This window comes from Seriola dumerili, unplaced genomic scaffold (genome assembly GCF_002260705.1).
Source record: "Seriola dumerili isolate Sdu_G_001 unplaced genomic scaffold, Sdu_1.0 BDQW01000078.1, whole genome shotgun sequence".
NCBI classification, from domain to species: domain Eukaryota; kingdom Metazoa; phylum Chordata; class Actinopteri; order Carangiformes; family Carangidae; genus Seriola; species Seriola dumerili.
Genome location: NW_019174333.1, coordinates 535,678 through 557,546, shown reverse-complemented (window position 1 = coordinate 557,546; position 21,869 = coordinate 535,678). Strand labels below are relative to the sequence as shown.

Below are 21,869 nucleotides of genomic sequence, written 5' to 3'. Positions count from 1 at the left end.
TCCTTATTTGCCCAGTGATAACTTGGAGCATGGTCTCACATTTGTGGTTCATCTCTGTGGTTTTTGTTGTTCCCTCTGAAGCTTTGTAAAGCTGCACGATTTATGACACTGTATAAAAATAAACCCTCATATTTCCAATATTTATTTCTTGGTTTCTTTTCCTGACCGTGACGCTGCTCCTCACCTTGCCGGTAACGTCATCATACTCTTTCTCTGTCTCTTTCGCCTGGTCCTGAAGCCTCTGTGCCCCCTCAGTGCTGCCTCCCGGTGTCTGAGGTGCATCCTGCACCAGCCCCTGGGCCAGGTCTCTGAGGTAGACCACCTGAGGCTGCAGGGACCTCAGGTTCTCCTGCTGACCTCTCAGCCGCTCCAGGCTCTTCGCACTGCATGCCTGAATAGGAGAGAAGTAAATGTGATTGCCGCTTTACTTGAATGATTGTGAAACATTATTCAAAATAACCATGTATTATACACACCTTCAGTGCTAATGACAATGTGATCAAACAGTTTCAGTACCTGAGGTCCCAGAGCCTCCTGGACTTCAATCTGGTGCTTGGCTGCCTCCATCCTCCGCTCCACCGCCTGTCTGCCCTCTTCAAACTCCTTCAGGCGGCCAGACAGTTCCTCCAGCTGGGAGGTGCGGTTATGGAGCTTCTCCCCCAGTCCATCCACCCTGCGGTTCAGCTGGGCCTTCTCGTCTCGTACCTACAGAACATTAGTTTACATTACATCAGTTTTCCACATTTACTTAATTTGTGATTTTAGATCACTAACAATACACACTTTATAGATACATCAATATTCAGTCTCTAAATGTTGGTGACACATCCACCAAAAGACAACTAAATCCCAGAGGCATCATAATTAAGTATTAAAGCGTATCAAGACAATAAAGCAGATAAAGCAAGCTTGATATCTATATAATGATACAACACACTTGAGAGTAGAAACAACAGTGTTTTATCAGTAAAATTACAGCAGGTATTTACCTCTTCCTCCCCGATGCAGCACTGCTCCAGCAGCTGATCAGCTGCAGTGTTGAAGGCCTCGAGGAGAGGCTGTCGTCTCTCCAGGTCCAGTGACAGACCTCGGGCCCTCTGCAAGGCTTCATCCAGGGCAGCTGAGTCCAGTGATGGCTGGATCTCTCCATCTTTCTCTTCGCAGTCTGACAACCACGGGATCAGCTCTGCCTTGTGCTGCTGGTAGGTTTCTGCTTTGCTCAGAGTGTTCTTCAGTCGACTCTCCCGGTCTGAGATTCTCTGGTTCAACCCCTCCCAGTCCTGTCGCAAGGAGCCCAGGTGGGACTGAAGGGCAGAGCGTTCGTCTCCGCCTGCTGGGAGAGAGGCGAGCAGCGACGCTCCCTCAGCCTGAATCAGCTCGTAGGATCCTCGCTGACTGGCGAAGCCGCGCTGGAGCTCGTCTGTCTGTGCCAGCAGGGAGCGGATGGCCTCTGGCTGGCAAGGCAGGGAGTCAGAGGAGGATTCTCTGGGATCTGCCTGCTTGTCAAGCCACGAGCGCAACTCCTCAAACATCTGCTGGAACTGCTGGGTGGATGACAGGGCGGCCTGGAGCTGAGACAGACCGTCAGCTAGAGGAGAGCAAAGAAGAGCACAAGGGATTACAAACATAAATACTGAAAATACTTTCAAACAAAAAAGGCCAAAGAGGAGTTTTTGTTGTATTTATTTCAGTGGATTTGTTAGTGGTGCTTTAGTGTAATCAAAACAATAGTCTCATTACAGCTACAGAGGGATTAAAGAGAATTTAACCAATTCATTCTGTATAGAATATCACTACCAGCAAATAAATCAAGCATAAACATAAAGAACACTTACAGATCACTAAAAGCACAGTTACTATATCAACCAAATAAAGTCCACAAACCTGCACGCTCCTCCAAACTCTTCAGCGGCCCACTGACACTCTCCAGTCGTTTACTCAGCTCTTCCTTCAGGTAGGGTTCAGCTACGATGGCACTCAGCTCCCGGCAGAGCCTCTCAGCCTCGGCCAGCTCGGTCCGCCGTCTCTCCAGCTCTGAGCGGATCTCTCCGGTTTCCTGCAGGCGGCGCTTCAACGCCTCGGGCTGGGCACTCAGCGAGGCCTGAGCGTCCAGTCTCTCACCCAGAGCAGAGGCACTGGAGGAGAGCTCTCTGAGCAAGGCCTGAACAGGAGAGGAGGAAGGTTACAACACTCTCCTGTCATGGTAATGGTGTAACATGACTCCACCCAGACTAAACTTACCTGGTACCGTTCGCTGGTTCCTTGGGCCTGGTCGATGTGGTTTGACCTCTGACTCAGTCGGTTTGTTAGATCTTCCCACTGCTGGGAGATGGAGCCCAGCTCAGTCTGCACCTCTGCCAGGTCCTTCGGGTCCTGAGCAGAGTCACAGGTCTGGGAGAGAATTCCCTCAGCAGACTGGGTCAGCTGGTCAAACTGCGGCCTCCTGGTCTCAAACTCACGCAGCATGAACTAAAAGAAGAGAGGCAATAAAAGCACAAGAAAGTCTGAAGAAAAACCGGGAAAATTTCTGTACAACAGTGGAACCGATTGATATTTATGGCTTTGGATAATTATGGATTTTATAAGAGCACCATTTTTTATTTTTTAACATATATGTTGCACCATTTATGTCTCATGTAAGGTGAGGTTTAAAATTCTTTCACAATATGTTCTTATCCTCATTAACATTCAGAACTGAAGTGAATTTAAGTGTCAAAATAAAAGAAACCAATCGAATCAAAGAATTAAAAGAGAGGAGTATTTATTGTACTGCATACTGAGTTGTTTTCATTCTTGTATATTTCTCCTTAAGCTGGATTTTCTGTATTGATCATTGCTTTGTAAGCTCTATGATCCTGTTTCCAGGCTCTGCCACGTACCTGTACTTGTTGTTTCTGGGTGTTGAGCATGTTGGGGTCGATGCTCAGCGGTCCCAACACGCTCATCATCAGCTCCTTCTCCCTCAGCCACGGGCCCAGCTGATTGGCTGCTGAGGCAAAGCTGCCCAGCCTATCGGCACATGTCTCAAGCTCGGTCTGCCTCTGGGCTGCAGTCTGATTGGCTGTCTGCCAGCGGGAGTCTGTAGAAAATAACCAATAGAGGCAGGAAGTGAAGAAAACAAGACTCAAAATGACAAAATGTTGATACATGTGAACAGTATATTTGTTGTTGTGTTTTCTCATTGCAGCACAGTGTGAAATGAGGGTAATCACTATATCAGTCATGGTGATGAAATCAGAATCCTTCATTTAAACTTGACTCAATGTGAAGAACAACACTGACAAAACAATGAGACATTTTTCTTCCTCTGTCTTTCCTCCTACTCTTCTGTCTCTTTCTCCCTCTCTGACTCATGTTCTGGGCATCCAGCAGTACGTGCAGGCGTGTGTGTGTGCGTGTGTGTGTGCGTGTGTGTGTGTGTGTGTGAGTTCAGCATTATGAAATAAGAAATATAAAGGGCTGCTTCTTGGATTTCACCTTAAATATTTCTGTCTCAGTTACCTCATACCAGGCCCTGGTAAAAATATCAAGTATGAAAATGAACAAATGGCTTTGACAGGAACACTTCCCACTCTCTCCCTGGATAATATTGATCTCAGTTTCTCTCCATCGCTTAGAAGAATTATTACACACTGCACTGTGCCACTTTCTTTTACAGTTTTCAAAAACATGCCTCAGTAAAAACAACTCCTCTTTTTTCCTTCAGTTTTCAGTCCCTGTTTTTGTTTGTACCTCATCTTCTCCAGCGATGTCTACCTGTAAGGTTTTCCCCATTTTCTTATTCTCTGTAGAGAATAAGATTATTCTCTGTCTGTAGGTAACAAACACTGACTCACCGTTTCACCGTTTTTACATTCCTCTAAATGGATGAGTCTTTGTGTTAAGTCTCTCAGGCAGTATTCTTTCTCTGTAACAATAAGTTCATCTTCTGCACATGCTACCTATAGTGAATAATATTTCTGTGACCCCTACAGTTCACGACAGGACGGTATCTCTAGTAGCTGTTATCTCCTGGTCTTGAAAAGGGGCTTTTTTCTTCACATTTAGTCTAATTTAGTTTTTACCTTCATGCATGTGCGTTAGCTGAGACTGTATCAGTTTCTGTCCCCTCATATTGCTGAATGTATTTTCTGTGATCTGCAGCATGTACCTATCTCCTGCAGCTGTTGCCTCCAGCTGTCTGCCTCAGGAGAATCAGGGTTGTCAGCAATGAGCTTCCTCAGTGTGCTCTTCAGCTCCTCTACCTTCCCAGAGTGCTCAGTCAGCTCAGAGAGGAGGGCCTGGAGAGGAAGGAGAGGACAATGACAGGACTTATAGCAGCAACTCAGTACTATAATATCTATTCAACAAGCCAAGCGCACAATTAATTATATATACATGAGTTCTGATGAATGATAATAGAAGAAAAGACGATATTTATGTCGATCTGCTGCTGATGAACCTCCTTTACCTTGTTCTCCTGGGCCTGGGCGCGTACCACCTCAGGTTTGGAGGGGGAGGCGGTCTGTCCCTGTTTCAGGCTGTGCTCTTTGTTGGCCAGCCAGCTCTTCAGCTCCTCTGTGCCCTGCCTGGCCTTCTGCCTCAGCTCCAGTGAGGCCTGCTGGCGGCCAAGACGTTCTTTCAACTCTCCGCCCAGCGTCTCATATCGACCGTTCACATCTGACACGGCCACCTGCAGCTCTGTCAGGTCTGAGGGCAGAACACAAAGAAAAGGAGAAAACTGCTGAACATGGAGCCACATGGAGTAAGGATTATCAGCAGGGCAGAGACACATAAAATAGACAAGTACATCGCCTACAGCTGTGTAGTGCAGGTAGATCAGGGCAACCCAGATAAAGAGGGTCTGTAAGATCCTAATTCTGCTTTGGAAATCTTTTTTAAAAGTGAACAGATTTGCCAGCGACAGATGTTTTGAATGGACAGAAAGCTGACAGAGACACGACTGTATCAGACACAGAAACAGAAACACACTGTAATCTCTCAGAGTGAGTCGGAGGAAACCATGAACACCAGTATAGCTTGAGATGTTCACATAATTGTTGCTGTGTTAGGTTTACTATAGAAGCTGACTTTCAGGAGGGATTAGATAAGATAGAGAGCTGGAGGAGGAGCTCACCTTTGCAGGTGTGAATGCCATTGACACTGCTGGGACCTGATGAGCCATTGATTTGAGGAGCACCTGGGAGAGAGACACACACCTGACTGAGACAGTGGCACTGCAACACACTCATACATGTATAGTCGCACAAACAAACAGGTCCAGTGATGTACCGACTGATAAACAATAGGCGCATATGTAAAGACTTCTGACACAAGCATGCAATATCGCAGAATCACAAACACTGTGTTCAACACACGGAGCTCTGCAGGAGAAACAAAGACACTGGACAAAAGCCATGAAAACGGATGACAGCAGTGAGGAAGACATGGAGGATACTCATAGTCTTTACATGACAGACATTTGTGTAATATCTAAAACTTCAACCTTTGCTATGTTTTGCTCTCTGATGCTCTACAGATTTTACTTTTAACTTCTAATTAATGATATTTCCTTCTGTCTTCAACTACAACAGACACATGAGCGGTTCAGTTTCACCATGAACTCATGTACATGAGAATTACTAATCCTGGATTTACAGAGAGCAACACAGTTCTATCAGAGCTGATCCAGAGCAAATGACCAAGACAGCATGGATTATAAATACTAATTTGTTGCATTCCTCACTTGTTTTTCTGTTTTTCTCAGGTCAAATAATTTTATAAACCCCTTGTTGCCTTTTCCACCCACCTACATCATCATCTGTAAATCTCACCTAAATGGCCTGTAAAAAGACTCTCATATGGAAAATAAGTCATTTAAAGTGAAGAGGGGGTGCGAGGATTGTTTTGTTGGGCAGTGTTTCCATCGCTGCTCTTACCAGTTTTGGTCTGAGGCGCAGTGATGTCGATGATGACGGACTCCAGCTGTGAGCCTGTCTTGTTCAGCTCCTGAACCCTGGGTCCCTGTGACTCCCAGTCATTCAACAAGTCCTGAAGGCACAATTCATCTTTTTGAGTCGCTGAGCTATAACAGCACATGCTATAGTCACTGGGTTCAGACAACATGTCTCTAAATGTTTTCTCTCGCAGGGTTTGTGATCACTTAGCTCACGGTACCTTGAGCTGCTGGACTCTTCTCTGCAGGCCGTCAGTGTTGAGGTTGGCCTCTTTGGGGGGCAGCTGGTCCTGTGCCGTCTGAAGCCACCTGAGGAGGGAGCCGGAGAGCCCGCGGAACTGAAGCAGCCGCTGCTCACAGGCCTGGATGGCAGCAAACCTGTGTCAGAGGAACGCAGGAAAGGGGAGGAAGAGGATGGTATGAAGAGCAGCAACAGACGGTAGGAAGCAGTGATGAAGAAGACGAAAAGGATAATGAAGGAGGAAGAGGAGGAGAGCAGAGAAAATGCACCTTAAATCCTTTTGGTTTCAAGGCAAAGTAGAGCAGTTACATGATCTCTCTAAAGCTCTTTTTACATGATATTCTCTTAAAGAACAAACACACACACAAAGCACCACTGACAGGGAGTATTCAGGGTCCACACTGGCCCCCGAGGCCGCGTTAACACAGCCTTGACCTCCTTCTCTTTGTATGTGATCTGTCTCGAGCTATGGCTGGAAAAGTGCTGAGTGCCCGTAGACAAAACAGCTCAGAGAAGTCGTCTGGCATGGGGCAGTATCATTATCATGCTGCTATTTTCTCCCCCCCGGGGATTCGAGGCCGGGAGTTAATACGAGAGAGGCCGTTTATAGGACAGACAATGAGCCATGTCCACTCTGCTTATATTAGCACCCGGGCCGGCTCATCAGCTCATACTGGTCACACAGATACAGTACACACATGCAGCAGACACACACACACACACACACACACACACACACACACACACACACACACACACACACACACACACATCATCGTACACACACCACACACACAACACACACACACACACACAAACACACCATACAGTACACGGAAACCAACTGCTATGAAACATCATGCAGCACAGCAAATAACCCCCTACATCATGTACAGCATGTTTTATGAGTTACTAAAAAAACCTCTGACACCATGTTTAGATTATAGATGAGTGATTTACTAATCTTTCTTTCTTAATATGTAAACAGGGTTTTAATATATATCCATTACACGGCCTTTATTGGTTGTTTTTATGTGACTGGCTCAACAAACTAAAGTATAATCCAATAAACCTAAACCAGTCTGACGGTATTTATAAATTCCCAGCCCCCTGCTGACAGGCTTCAAGTGTGGCTATTCACTGATACGACATCAAACAGGGTAGGCATGGCAACTGGTGCTCCGTGAAGGCTACAAATTTAGAAAACAAATTTTGGAAATGCCAGCAGCACACTCTGTTCTGCAGAGCCAGTCACAGAGGGGTTTTTTTTTAAAGTAGGCCTCTCTGTGTCTGAACCAGTCTTAGCTTTTGTAGGTTTGTCTCTGACAGTCTGCTGGCTTTGTGTCAGTCTAAAAGGAACTGACCGCTGTCATACTTTATCACATGGGACCAAATGTTATTGTATATAATTCAAGAGTGGACAGATTCCAAACAGCTTTGTATCTGGTGCCCCCTTGTGTATGTCATGGTGAACTGCACAACGGACGAAGAGGAATTAAAAATTATATGATTCCTATTACTTCTATTTCTATTCATTATCGTTATAGATAAATAATATTATCTAATATAGATGCCATGTAAGAGACTGGAAAATCAGGACAAAATAAATCTGTCGGCAAAGATATGAAAATGGCGGCTTCACATTTATGGCTGCATTTTTTGTCAGTCAAGTTGTCAGTTCTCACATTATCTCTTGATATTTTTACCTTTCGTTGACATTTGCCTCCAGCTGGTTGAACTCATCAGACACCCCTTTGACATTTTCCAATAAGCTCTGAGTGTTACTGAAAGCGTTTGAGTGGCTGAGCTCGGTGCCGAGGTTGCAGAAGGACTTGAGCTGACCCGCTTCCTGCTCCAGCTCCGACTTGACCTCCTGGGAAAAAGATGCACAGGACAAAAGGGCTGAATAGACTGACAGTATAACTGATCCACTAATAGGCCACACTGCAGATGACCTATTTATACAAATCTGACTCTTCTCTCCCGCTGACCTCGATGGTTTGCCTGTAGTCATCCATGCTGCGGTCTGGCTGGCCCACCGGGCTCAGAGCCTTCAGTCGGGTCTGGGTGAAGAGTTGGAGGTCGGTCCCCAGCCGCTCGTAGTTCTCCAGTCTGGGCAACAGGCCTTTGAGCTCAGACTCCCTCTCTGCCTGGCTGGCTTGTGCTTCAGTGTAGCGCTGAGTCAGTTCGTCTAAAGCGCCCTGGAGGCCTGAGGCTGTGGAAGCATCCGAACTCTGAAGGAGTTTGGAAACAGAGTCCCGCGTTGCCTCCACGCTGCCCTGCCTGGAGAGCAGCTCCTGCCGAAGTTTCTGAGGAAGGAAGAGGAGAAGACGGAGGGTCACTTTTCCGCATGCAATCCTACAGCACCATTTTTTAACCGTGATTTTGTCTTGTCTAAGAAACTGCTGCATTTTTCCTTCTGGTAATAGAGCTACCTGATTTTGGGTAAGGGCGTCTTGTACAGCCTGTGCGGTGGGCTCCACTGGTCCGGGCTTCAGAACCAGTTTGTCCAGCCAGCTGAGCAGACCCTTCAGGCCCTCCTGGACACTGACAGACTGAGCCACGGCCGTCTGAAGCTGCTCGGCCCGCTCAGAGACAGACGCAGACAGAGAGCTGAATCTTTTCTCTAAACCATCTGGATAAAAGAAAAGAGCAAAATTTAAAAAAAAAAAATGTAGTTGTAAGAATGTGTTTTTCATTTCTCAGACAAAACAAATAAGTCTCCATGTGGGTTCAGTGGTCTGTGATTAGAACTTGAGGGGACGGCTTCGCCAAATGAAGTTACCCGCAGCACAGAGGATGTCTACAGCTTTCAGGGAGGGAGATTCATCTGCGCTGACCAGATCTCTTCCTGCTCTCTTCACCTTCTCCAGCTGCACTGAGCGCTCTGCCAGTTCATCCTGCAGCAGCTGGGGACACACGACACACAGTCAAAATTAAATCATTTCTATAGCTGACAAAAATATTTTAAACTCAGACGACGTTCATACTTTCCATTTTACCATTGCACGCTTTTTCCAGGCTTTAATTACTTGACTGAATTTAAACTTTCTGGTCTCTACTCAACTCTATGCAGCAGCTGGAAGGATGACTGTCGACTAGCCCAGATCATGAGTGACATTTTTCCATACTTTGAAACTCGTCTTCCGTCTTCGTAATGTTTTTATTTCAGTGTTTCTCATCTGTGCCTCACCTGGACTTGTCTCAGTGTGTTCTGCAGGTTCTGTGGGTCTGTGTCCCCGCTGGCTTTGGCTATGCTTTGGTTCTGTTCCTGAGTGCTGAGCCAGGAGTGGAGGGAGACGACCTCATCCTGGTGCTGCTGGTACCTCTCCAACAGGCCGGACAAACGACCACCCAACTCTGTTGACTGCAAACACCAACAGAGAGTTTCAGTGTATGCGTAAAGTCAAGACAGACAATTTGTAGAATGCCTTCTAGTATCTCTCACCTTGGTGTGTAGGGTTGTGTATCTGTGGTTAGCATCCTGCAGCTTGTCAGTCACCAGCTGCTTGGTGCTTTCCAGAGCTGGGTCTGAACCGCCAACCTGCTCCAGAGACCCTTGAACAGAGTCCAGAACTTTCTGACCGGAGATGGAGACGAAACGCAGGTCCGCCTTGTGGCAAATGACTTCCTCAGCAAGCTGGAAATACAGATACATTCACAGGTCGGTTGAGGTCGAATGCCACCAGAAAATTTTAATAAACAACAACAACTTTTCTTCATGAGGTGTGGATAGAAAGATCCTGATCATGACCAGCAGGTCTCTAGTTCAAATACCAGGGATGACTGGGAAAAAATAAATGAAAAAAAAATGCATAAGGAAAGCATGCAACACGCTGCAAATGTGATATCAAGGGACTCTTAACAAATTAACTTAACTTTTCCCAAACTGCTTCTGTGGAGTTTCCCAGAATTTGTGAGAGTGTAAGTCATTTCAGGGCATGTTATGGATGGATGGAAACTCAGTGAGGAAACTCAATCTTCCATGGATGATTAAAGGAAAAGAAAGCATAGTTTCGCAGTATCTGCTTTTAATCTGGATCTAGATGCAGCGAGTGATATTTCTCAGCTCTTTCACTTCACTTCAAAGCAGCCGAAATCAGACTGAGCCAATATTACCCAACTGCAGAGACCTGCAGTCATAGTGCTGCGCCACCTACAGGCAACAAGTAACAGCAACAAGAGATGCTGAAGATTTCATTTTCTTTGCCTAAAGTGGGTCGAACATTAATAAAAGTAACAGTTCAAATAATGTGACTAACTATTTACATTTTTTAATCAAACATTATTAAATGAACATTAAAATTATTGTGTATCTTACGTACCTTTCTGTGCTCCTCCAGCCTGCCCTTCAGTCCTTGTGCATCAGTTTCTCCTTCCCCAAGAGAACGGAGCTCCTGTTCACTCTGTTCCAGCCAGGCACCCAGACTTCCATGTTCTTGGAGGAACTTGGTCAACTCATCTTTCAGAGCCTCAGACTTCCTCAGACGCTCCTAGAAGAGGCAATTACAGTTGTAGCAACTAAGACCAAAAATACCAAGAAAAAAGGTGACAATAAAATGGATCCTTTCATCCCCAGCAGGAAAATGTAAGAGCTGTCCTGCCCCCTTTTCTTTGGTCTTGTTCACTTTTATTCTCATGAAAGCAAAAATATCAGAATGAATATCAGAGACCATCACCAGCATCCTGTTTCCTGCTGTAAGACTTACCTTACACACCAAGCATCAGTATTTAATTGAGGTACCTGGCAGCTCTGCAGTTTGTCCTGGTGCTGGGCCTGCAGCTGGTCCAGGGCAGCTTGGAGACGCTGCTTCTCTTCAGGAGGAACAGTCGAGTCCGGTTGGTCCAAAAGGGATCGAGTTGTCTGGGTGATTTGAAGAAGCTGAGCCTGCTGAGACTGGAGCTGCTGAAGCTCCGCCTGGTAGAGAGGTCAAAGGTTACAAGTCATACTCTGGTAATAAAGTAAGAGATGTTGAAGTCAAGATACACTACACGTAGATTAGAGGTCCTGACCTGCAGCGTCTCTGTGTGTGACGTGACAGCACCCTCTGGCTGTGAGGACGGTGCATCAACAACATGTTGAGCCACTATAGATCCAGCTCCTCTTCTGCCTGGTTGGTTTAGGGAGGACAACTCATTCAGCAGGGAGTCAATCTGGCCTCGAGTCTCTTGGAGTTCCTCCACTGCTTTAGCCTAGAGGAGAGGAGTGGAGAAAGAAGAAAGGAGGATGGATACAAAAAAAAACTGTTCTCATTCATATTCTGTAACTGTCTGAACCGTAACAAACAGAATTGCAAAAATAGGCAGATAACTGAAGATTGAAGAGCGTCAGGCTGATATCTACCATCTAAAAAGGCCACTATCTCTCTAAAGGCATCTATTTACTTTTAATGATAAACAATAAAAAAAGAACACATAAAGGGACATATAATATTCCATATGTATAATCACTCTCTTCTTCCTACCCTTTGTGTGTTCTGCTGCACAGTGGTGTTGATGGCTGTGTCCAGCTCTGACAGTGACGTGTTTGCTGAATCTGTGAGGGTGCTGTACTGCTCCTTCATTCTTGCTAGCGTCCCCTGGAGGTTCTCCCTCTCCTCTGGGCTCAGACTTTCTCCCCGATCAGCCAGGAAATCCTCCACAGAGCGGATGGCCTCAGCTATGCCCTCACCTTTAGTCTTGAGATCCTTCTGTACTTCCTGGAGAAGGAAGATGGGATTGATTTGTCAAAAGTAAAACCTTTTCATCCAGCAAATAAATCACACTAGTGTTCAAAAGTCTTTAAATTAGTGCAGTCAGAAGTAACTAATATTAGCTTATAAGAATAATTATAATGACCTGCGTCTGCATGTGCATAGAAAAAATGCAGATTCACAGATTAATTTGTGTGTTTTGGGGAGATTTTAGATTCTAGATGTGGAGGGAGATGAAAGTCTCATACCTTTAGTTTCTTCTGCTTCTCTTGCAAGACGTTCACATCACCTGACTCTGCTCCCGCATTCTGACTGGCCAGCAAACTGGCAGCTCCAGCCAACCACATGGTGAGGCCTTCTAGTTTCTGAGAGCATTCGGCTTTCTGCTGTTGGACAACCTGAGAGAAACGAAGGAGGAGAAAAGGAAGGAAAAAAGAGCAAAGACCCACCAGAGGAAGAAAATGTGAGGAAAACTGATAGTGACATGAATTATTGTTAAAGAATCTACCATAATTCGGACCAGACCATTTTGCTGTTTTGACCTAACAACCAGCTTTTATACTTCTTAAAATAAGAGCACACTAAAAGCACTTTTGCCCCTAAACAAAGTTCTTGTGTAGTGCACACTTTGCCAAGCTTTGAGCAGATTGTGTCCAGAGTTCACACTTACACACACACAGGCAGACATACAGGCACACATATAGTATCTTGACATCAACATATTGATCAAGCAACAACAAACAATACAAAGAGAAATCATACAAATATCTTTTTTTATTGGCTGTTTTTCCTCTTTCTCCTCCGTGTTGAGGTGAGAAAAGAGGAAAAACAGTGAAGCACTGTAACTTAAGCGCGGCTGCTTCTGCTATCAAATCTCTAGCCTTTACCGCCGTGACACAAGAGATTTCCTTCAGTGGCAATCTGGAACAGCAAGGCAAACAGGTTAATAATACACACGTTATAGAGACATGCAGAGGAGCAAACAAGCTGGCATAAAAGGCCTGTGTGGTAGAAGTGAGGGTGGTAATTCTGTCTGTGTGGCAAAGCCTTTGCAACAAGAGCAGCAGTGGGTTCCTATCAAAGTATGAAATGATGAGAGGCATGACGACATGATGTATGATGGCACTACAGTGGTGGAGGTTAGCTAGTTAACATCAGGCTTTACCACTTTCATATGATTGTATATAACATGAGTGATTATGAAAACAGTACTGAGATCTTGTGTAAGAAAAGCATGACACTAGTTAACAGCATGACAAATAAAGCTGTGTATACACTATATGAAAGCTTACTGCATTTAAATGTATTAGTGAGAAATAGCACAGCATTTCAAACCAATCTGACTCAATCATCGTTTTCCAAACCTCTCTCTCCCTTGCACTCTGTCTTTCTCTGTCCTTCTCCTCTTCTTTCACCCTCTCCCTGCGCTGCCACTCCTCCTCCCTCTCTCTCTGGGCAGAGAGGGCATCAGCCCACGCCTGGGCTTGGCCCGACGCTCTGTGGAAGGCCCTCTGGAGCTGCTGCAGCTGCCCCAGGAGCTGCCTGCTCTGTTCGGGGGCCAGGTCCTGCGCCCGCTCTGAGATGAACACTTGAATTTCCAAGGCCACATTGTTGACCTCATTGGAGCGAGCCATCAGAGAGGTCTGGAGCTCCTTCAAGAAGGGAAAAGAACAGAGGAAAGTGAGCAGTGTAGTATTCAAGCATAGCTCAGTGGTTCAATGTAAAACCCCCTACAAACAAAAACATGCCTTACAATTCAGTAAAACCGTGTGTATTTTTACTGTATGTAGAGCCACAATGCTACACGATCCTTGTTTATTTAGCACTAAGGTCCTAGCACCTAGCATCTACACTGTAACACAATGTCTTTGTTGTATCATAATAAAGTTTTATGCATGAGGCACGACTAAAAAGTTCACGTCAGACAACTTGCCCTGCAAAGATTCAGCTGCTGTGTGAGCTGATCACGATCATCTTTCTCCGCTTTCTCAGTTTTTTCCATCCCTGCCATCCATCCATCCATCTGAGCCTCCGTCTCCTTCAACCACGAGAGCAGACTCTCCACCTGTCCTCCCAGTGACTTCTGCTCAGCCGTTACTGCCTCCTGAAAGGAAGGTTAATGTGATGAAATACTGCTGCTAGGCTAATAAACACAAACATCAACACAGAGGGAAGAGGAATTTTCAGGATTAATGGTTACCTCTACAACAAATAAGCATCTACTACACTTCCTTTCTGGTTTTCCCTTGAGTGCTTCTTTTTACCTTGTATGAGTCTCGGTGGTCGCGCAGACTTTGCAGAATGCCCTCAGAAAGCGCTCTGGCAGCCTCGTACCCTCGAGCCAAGCTACGCCCGTCCTTTTCCAGAGCCAATAGGAGCTGCGGAGGAACATCTTTAGGTTGGGGCTTCAGTAGTTGCTCAGCGGCCTCCACCTCCTTTGTGATCTCAGGCTCCAAGTCGCACAGTTCAAAGTCCAGAGTCTAAGGGACAGATTAGGAAAAGAGAACAAAAGTTTTTCTTGATGCTGTTGAGTAAGAGACTAATCCTTAAATCAGCTTTATTGTTTCTCATGTCTCGTGTCTCACGCTGGACACCGAATGAAAAACTGAAACTGCAAAATAATTTAAGCATCGAGTACAACATGTTGATTCACCTCAGTCTGTCTGATGATGTCATCCAGGGCGATGAGGCTGCGGCCGACAGATTGTTGCTGCTGCTGTTTGAGTCGGACCTCGATGTGTCTCACCATGGAGACCAGGGCTACGATTCGCTGGTCGTGCTCCAAGCATTCCTGACGCTTTAATGAAGACTGAGGGAATAGAAACAAAAAAAAATATAAGCTTAAACATAATAACATACTTAAAATAAATCAAAACATTTATTTATCTATGTATCTGAAGACTTGTTGTGAATCCTTCCCAATGTTCTCCGTTTTCTTACCTTTCCAGTCATGGACGTCGTCCCCTCTTTGTTTGAAAGAACTTCTCGTCTCTCTCTGACATCCTCCTCTTCCTCGCCCCAGCTCTCAGTGGCTGTATCAGACTCTGGGACTCCAAGTGATTCAGACTCAGTTGAAGCATCTTCTGAGAGCGAAGGTGGTGATTCTGGAGACTCAACATTCTGCTGTTGGTCTTTTAAGAATTTGGATTCAGGAACATCGGTACTTTCAACCTCTGATGGTCGTTGATCTTTCTTCTTTTTACCTCTCCCAGCTGTTTTACCTGGCTGTGTGCCAGGAGCCACAGACTGAGCTGTGGGTTGGATCTCTGGTTTGCATGTGACAGCTTCATGAGAAAGGTCGATGGATTCACCTTCACTTTTTGGAAGGGATTCTTCTTTCCCAACAGATGTATCCTCTGCAGCTTGTTTGTGTTCCTCAGTGTGAGACATGTCTTCCTCTGGTTGATATGGAAGACTTTGTTGAATGGTCTCAGCTGCTTTCACAGGACTTGTAGAGGTCTCCATTTTGTTTGCCTCATCGCCACCTGAAGGCTGGATGACATCACTGGTTGCCTGACCATCAGTATGTCTGTCACTCCTCTGCTCCTTAGTCAAAGCTGAGCTATCTAACTTTGGTTTTTCCATTGTAGGTTTTGTGGTAACCTTTGTTGTTGTCACCTCAGAATCCACTTTTCCATCAGTTGTTAACTTCTCAGTTTGAGGCTCAGCTTTGTCTGACACCTTTGGACCTTTGGCTTTCTTGTTCTTCTTACTTCGTTTACTTGGCTGAATTTCTTTGGGCTGGACTGATGGAGCTGTCTCAACATCTTTCTCTATGTCTTCCGTTCCAGAGCTCCTGATCTTCTCTCTCTCTGTTGAAGGAGCCTTCGGTAGTTTGGTCTCCACTCCCTCCTTGGCAGAAAGTTTCTCCACAGTCGTATCTTCTTTCTTTGTCAATTTCATTTCGTCTCCTTGGACACTCACCTCTTCCTCACTTTCTCTTGGTGAACCATTCAGTCTCTGGACACCATCATCTTTGATATCACGACTCTCCACTCCATCAACATTAGCTGGCAGAGTTTGTGCTTTTACATCTTTATCAGCTGAGCCTTGACTCTCCTTCTTCCCCACCTCTTTGCGAAGCGCCTGCAGCTCCTCAGCAGCCTGCTTCTCACTCACTCCTTTTTCAAACACCTTTTTAAGAATGCTCTCTTTGGCTTTCAGTATCAACGCTGCTTTCTCAGTGTCTGGTAGAGTCGATTTCTGAGGCAATTCTTGCTCCTTGCCTTTCTTCGCCTCCTCGGTGCCCTCTGGTTGTTGATAGACAGAAGCCCTCTCTTCAACCTCCTCTTTCTGCTCCTCTCTTTTTACCTTCTCTTTCTTATCACTTTTCTCTACATCCTTAGAAAACATCATTTTTATTGCATCCTTTTCTGGCTCAGCAGGTTGTTCTGTGAAATCTAGAGTGGCTGGAACTGATTCACCTCCCTGTTTTACCAAATCATTTTCGGCTTCAACTTTCCAGTCAACCTTTCCTTCTCCTTCTCCATTGGGAGGGCTGAGGGAAGCCACCTCACCATGAATCTGTGATTTCTCGAATTTGTCTTGTAATGCAAACTCATCTGTAGCTGCCTCAGGCTGCCCTTCTATTTCTGCACCAGCTTGGTCAATTTCAGTTGGACGTTTTATGTCTGCAGGTATTTCACTCTCTGCTTCTTTACCCTTTCCCTTCTTTTTATTCTTCCTCTTTTTCTTGCTTTTGCTCTCTGTCTCTCTGGATGTAAATGTCTGTGATTGGTCTGACTGCTCAACGTCAGTGCCTGATTTGATCTCTGTCTTTGAAGATTTCTCTCTTTCCTCTGCTTTGCCTTTGCCACCTATACCTTCATCCCTCTGTGTTGCTGCATCACTCTTTCTATATTCCTGCTCACTCAGTTTTGACAATTCAACGTCGTCTTTACTTTCATCTCTAATCTCTGCTGCCACAGGACTCATCAGGTTTTCACCTTCAGAAACATGATGAACCACTGACGTGCTCTCATCACTGGGTCTACGCTTCTTTTCCCCAACCTTCACAGGTTCCCCAACAGCCTTCAAGGTAGCAGCCTCTTTTCTGACCTCTTCCTGGGAATCTTTGACAATCTCATAGACAGGTGCGTCCATGGATCCTCCAACAGAATCACTGAAAACACTCTCCTTTAGTTTCTCATCAGTCTGCAGGCTCTCATCAGGCTCCTGTTTAGGAAGACTCTCTGTTTCATTGGTGTCTGTCTGTGGTCCTATCTCTTCTATGGCTTGCTGAATTCTTTTCTCAACATTAGCTGCAAAATTACTCAAGAGGTCCATAGACTGGTCTGGCTCAATTAAAGACTCTTCTCCCACTGACACCGGCACTTCTACCTTGTCCTCTTCTGCAGTAGTGTCATAGAAAGCTGACGGGTCTGATACTACAGATGTTAATGTCTTTCCATCCTCCTGTGTATCACCTTTCTCTGAAAGTGGAGAACTTGAAGACACCTCAGTGCTGTATGGACTATCAGGGCTTGTCACAGACAATATAATAGCTGGGCTGTATGTACCATTTGATGAGGCAACAGGTGTAGAACTGTCGTCATCACCCTCTATCTCTGCAGAAGCCACTTTGTCCTGAATCTCTGACGCTATGTCACTGGGTATGAGTCCTACTGCAATAGCATCAGTGAGACTAGAGATTCGTTGTCCAGTTGTGGGATCAACTAAGCCTCCTTTCAAAATCTGGTTGGTGGCTATTACCTTCACCATATCATCTCCAACTAAACCTCTTTTACAGGCTTCAGAAAGGGGAAGCCTCTCTCCGGTCTTGATATCAATGATCCCTCCACTATCTGCTTGGCTTTGGAGGAGCCTCAGAGCTGGAACTGGGTCAACTTGCTTTGATTCAACTGCCTCAGAAAGAGTAAAATTGTCTCCTGTTTGCTCATTTTGAATGCCTCTGAATGGTTTCACCTCCAAGAAACGTTTACCTGTTTCAATATCTATCTTACCCTGGTTTACAAGTTCTGAATACGGCACAATGCGTGCAGTTTGAGGGTCGAGTGCCCCTTGTGTCACTGTGGGAGAATCCATGGCCTCACTGGCTACGTTCTCATCCAGGATACCCTTAGAAACTGCCTCTGTCAATGTAAGTTTACATCCAGAGTCAGGGTCTAAAATAGTTCCTGTTGATGCCTGGAGAACAACAGCGTCTGGGTGAGATGAAGGGCTGACTTTTCCTTGGTAGACCCACTCCAGTTCCTCCAGGCCAGGAGCAATAGACCGATCCACTAATCCTCTATCTACAGCATCAGACACTGAAAGCCTCATTCCTGAAGCATGGTGTATTATACCACCTTCTGCCACCTGCCTTGCCAACACCTGATAAGCCTCCTCTGGCCTAATCAACCCTTTCTGAATTGCTTGCTCCAGAGGAACTGGAGACTTAGACTCTGGGTCAATAACACCTTCCATCTGCAGCTGTAAACTGGCTTTTGTGAGGGATGTTGCTGAATCTGTATCTTTTCCTTTGCATGCCTTCTCTAGTGCCACCAGTTCTTCTTTTTGACCCTCCTCAATCAGTCCCAAGTTTGCTGCGAGAGTGACAGAGACTTTCTTATCCCTACGCAAGTCAACGATCCCCCCAGACGCCACCTGGGCTTCTAGAAGTCGAGCAGCAGTGTTGGGGTCGATCAACCCTGCCTGAGCTGCCTCCTTTACCCCGCAGATCTGCCTTTTCTCTACGTCCACAACCCCTGCAAGGGTTTTATCTGCCTTCAGGACACTCCACATCAGTTCTTCATCTAGTAAGCCCTCCTGCATTACATCCTCCATGCTAGGTGACTTGCCGCTGCTGGCATCTAGGAAACCCCCAAACAAACCTGCCCGAGCCATTAATTTAACTGCAGTGTGGCCGGGGAGGACACCCTGGGCTACTGCCTCATCTGGAAGCAGCCTCTCCCCATCCTCCGTCATCAGTCCTCCCTGTTTGAGCTCGAGGACTAACCTCGCCAACTCAGCATCCTCCCTTTCCTTCTCCACTGCTGATTCAGGAATATCAACCTGAGGTTTAGCCATCTTTGTGTCAGTCTCTATTATAGGCACCTTTTCTTCGATCCTGTCTGATTCAATCTGAGAATGTTTTACATCTTTTCTTTCTTCAGACTCTGTTAAATGAATATCTTCCTCTGATTTGAGTGGTGCTGTGAATGTTACCCTATCGACTGTTGTAGTTATAATACTGGTCTCTGGACCAGCACTATCTCTGGGTTTGGATTCAGTTCCTACCAGCTCTCCTGGGCCTTTAGCTGAAGCCATTACACTTTCATCATTTGACATTTCTTTCTTTTTAACTTTTACTTCTGCATCTTTATCTACACTGATTTCATCTTTAGCTTCAAAGGCTAAATCACTCTCTACAATTTCTGTTGGTTTCTGCAGCAAATTATTATCATTTTCTACATCATACCTTTCTTCTAGACTACCTGTACCATAGATCTCCAAATCCTTGCTTGGTGTGACTCCATTCGAACTTTCTTCTTCAACTTCAGTTTGTTCGTCACTCAGTCCTTTATCTGTCAAACTAATCTCTCTCAACATTTTCAACTTCACCTGCTCATCTGTAGCTAAAGCGCTCACAGGCTCAACTTCTTGTACAGAGTCTCCAGCAACCAGTTCAGTAGCTTTGACCAACTCCAACAGCTCAGAGTCCAGCAGCACCAGCCGTTTTCCAGAATGAGCATCCACATAGCTGTGAGTCATGAGGTGAAACAGAAGCTTGTGTTTTGCTTGTTCTTCAGGATCCATTCCTTCTGTTGGCATAGCATCCAACACAAGGCCTGCAGGTGATGATGAAGGGGGTGGAGAAGAGGGAGGCGGAGAGGAGCTGGTGGAGCCCCAGCTCAAGCGGTTTAGAGATGGGGTACCAGACTGATTCATGTTCGGAAGAACATCTGGTATGTGGGTGTCTTTGAGAAAACTGACTACACTGGGCTCGAGGGCCTGGTTTAGGGCCAGCACCTGGAGGGTTTCTGGGTCGTAAAGAGCCCCAATGGCATGACGCTGTGTGAGAATGTTTCTTGCTAGCTCTCCTGAGATCACTCCTTGTTGAAGAGCCTCAGCAACAGGCAGAAGTTCTCCAGATTCAGGCCAGAGCAGTCCCATGAAAGCCCAAAGAGACTCGAGGACCAACAGAGCCAAACGAGAGGACAGAAGGTTTCTGCGAATACTTTCTTCCAAATCCAGGCGCTCTCCACTGAAAGGATCTAGAATTCCCCCATTTTGCAGCTGACGTGCTAACATGGCACATGCTAGATCCTGGTCCATAAGCCCATGACGAACAGCCTCTTCAATTGTCAGCCGGTGGCCAGAGCGTGGGTCAGTAATACCACCAGCAAAAAGCTGAGCTTCAAGAAGTCGTACAGTAACTTTCCGATCAATGAGACCTTCCTGGACTGCACGGAAGATGCCAACTTTTCTTCCGGAGCGGAGGCAGACCGTTCCTCCAGGTTGCTGTTTGACAGGGAAGAGAAGGAGACCTGAGTCATCGTCGAAGACACAGCGTTGCTGGAGCTCATACAGGTTCAATTTTTCAGCTGTGTTTGGATCGATCAGCTCCCTATGTTGCAGCCTGGACTGGAGTTTGGTGACGATTCTGGGAGTCAAAAGTCTTCTGTCTTCAGCTTGCTCCAAACTCATCATCTTCCCCGTTGAGTCTCTCAGGCCTCCAGTGTTCAGCTGCAGCTCCAGAATACGGAGTCCTACTTCCTCCTTGATGAGCCCAACCTCCATAGCCGTAGCTACCGGCAACATATTTTGCTGTTGGTCATCAGCAGATTTTGTATTTTCCACCAACAGCAGGGCAGCCTCTAGCTCATGAAGGGACTGTCTGGTGTGGGCGTCAATGAGGCCTTGAGCTAGACCTTGTTCCAGTGACAGACTGAGAGGGGAGTCAGGCTGGGCGAGCCCCCCCAGAATGAGCTGAGCCTCCAGTAGTACATGGCAGGTGTCCTGGTCAATAAGACCACGTCGGGCTGCTTGGAACACTGGGAATGTTTCCACTGTTCCCAGGTCGATGACTCCAGCGATGGCGATTTGGTTCTACAAAAAGAAAGAAAACAAAATTCTAGTTGACATTTATTCTGGTATCAATGTGGTATGGCACTAAATGTATTATGTTATGTTACTATGGATCATTTTATATTATTATAAGAATATAATGGGCAACTAGATAGAATCAGAAAAAGAAGAAAACCCACAACCAGTTCACACAAAAACATAACATAAAAAAATATCAAAAATACTATAACAGCTTTTTTGTTGGCATGTTATTTGTTTGTGCATATTAGGAATTTGATTGTTTCTTTCCCATATTTTAATTTCTTCTTCTTGTCTTTGATATTAAAAAGCGCTTCAATACTTACCGCTGCTATTCTAAAACAAGCACTAAGCATGCAACAAAGCAACGAGTAACAAAAAACGCATAAAAAAAGCTTTAGGTAAAGGTAAGCAAACACACATTAAAGAACACACAGGTATTCAGAAGAAGAAGAAGAGAATAAAATGTCTAAATGAGAAAAAAAAAAAAAACTTACTTGCAACGGTAAGAGAGAAAGCGAGCGCTACTTACCGTACGGGCTCGTCCCGTGGCACACACACTAACGGGCCAGCTTATGGCTCGGCACAGCGAGGCGCGACAGGTGAGAAGCTGGTTGTTAGCGTTCGGCATGCCACTCTTCATTCTGACTCCTAACACTGCACTGACTCTAAATCCTGACCTCACTGTGAACCGGAGCAGGCTCGGGGAAATTAAACTATGAATGACTTCTTACATCTGGCACCTTTAGATTGAAACTGACAAAGGGTGGGATGAATTATTCATATTACATTTACCACGATGCACACCATTGTAAAGGTATGTTTGCCTCTTCAGTTGCACAGTATTAATTTTTATTTTGCAATACATCGTCTAGCACATACTCATTACCATTGGCAAGGCATGGTGACACTATTAGATTGTGATGATTCCCACTTAAACTAAACTAATAGT

At 45.6% G+C, this 21,869-nt stretch overlaps 1 protein-coding gene across 1 annotated transcript in view; it reads right to left on the bottom strand.

The window, feature by feature from the left end:
• Window positions 1-21,869, bottom strand: part of LOC111220828 (microtubule-actin cross-linking factor 1-like) — a 114,709-nt gene that overhangs the window by 62,142 nt on the left and 30,698 nt on the right. The window contains exons 34-60 of the mRNA XM_022744065.1: window positions 14,810-20,920; window positions 14,523-14,678; window positions 14,134-14,349; window positions 13,803-13,973; window positions 13,234-13,521; window positions 12,118-12,267; window positions 11,642-11,875; window positions 11,190-11,369; window positions 10,921-11,094; window positions 10,502-10,669; window positions 9,625-9,816; window positions 9,370-9,543; window positions 8,962-9,085; window positions 8,612-8,811; window positions 8,168-8,485; window positions 7,883-8,049; window positions 6,157-6,313; window positions 5,919-6,030; window positions 5,117-5,179; window positions 4,451-4,689; window positions 4,151-4,280; window positions 2,880-3,079; window positions 2,242-2,469; window positions 1,885-2,161; window positions 990-1,588; window positions 517-705; window positions 185-391 (exon numbers count right to left, since the gene is read on the bottom strand). Coding sequence (XP_022599786.1) covers window positions 185-391; window positions 517-705; window positions 990-1,588; window positions 1,885-2,161; window positions 2,242-2,469; window positions 2,880-3,079; window positions 4,151-4,280; window positions 4,451-4,689; window positions 5,117-5,179; window positions 5,919-6,030; window positions 6,157-6,313; window positions 7,883-8,049; window positions 8,168-8,485; window positions 8,612-8,811; window positions 8,962-9,085; window positions 9,370-9,543; window positions 9,625-9,816; window positions 10,502-10,669; window positions 10,921-11,094; window positions 11,190-11,369; window positions 11,642-11,875; window positions 12,118-12,267; window positions 13,234-13,521; window positions 13,803-13,973; window positions 14,134-14,349; window positions 14,523-14,678; window positions 14,810-20,920 — 11,424 coding nt within the window. The remainder of the gene's footprint in view (window positions 1-184; window positions 392-516; window positions 706-989; window positions 1,589-1,884; window positions 2,162-2,241; window positions 2,470-2,879; window positions 3,080-4,150; window positions 4,281-4,450; window positions 4,690-5,116; window positions 5,180-5,918; window positions 6,031-6,156; window positions 6,314-7,882; window positions 8,050-8,167; window positions 8,486-8,611; window positions 8,812-8,961; window positions 9,086-9,369; window positions 9,544-9,624; window positions 9,817-10,501; window positions 10,670-10,920; window positions 11,095-11,189; window positions 11,370-11,641; window positions 11,876-12,117; window positions 12,268-13,233; window positions 13,522-13,802; window positions 13,974-14,133; window positions 14,350-14,522; window positions 14,679-14,809; window positions 20,921-21,869) is intronic.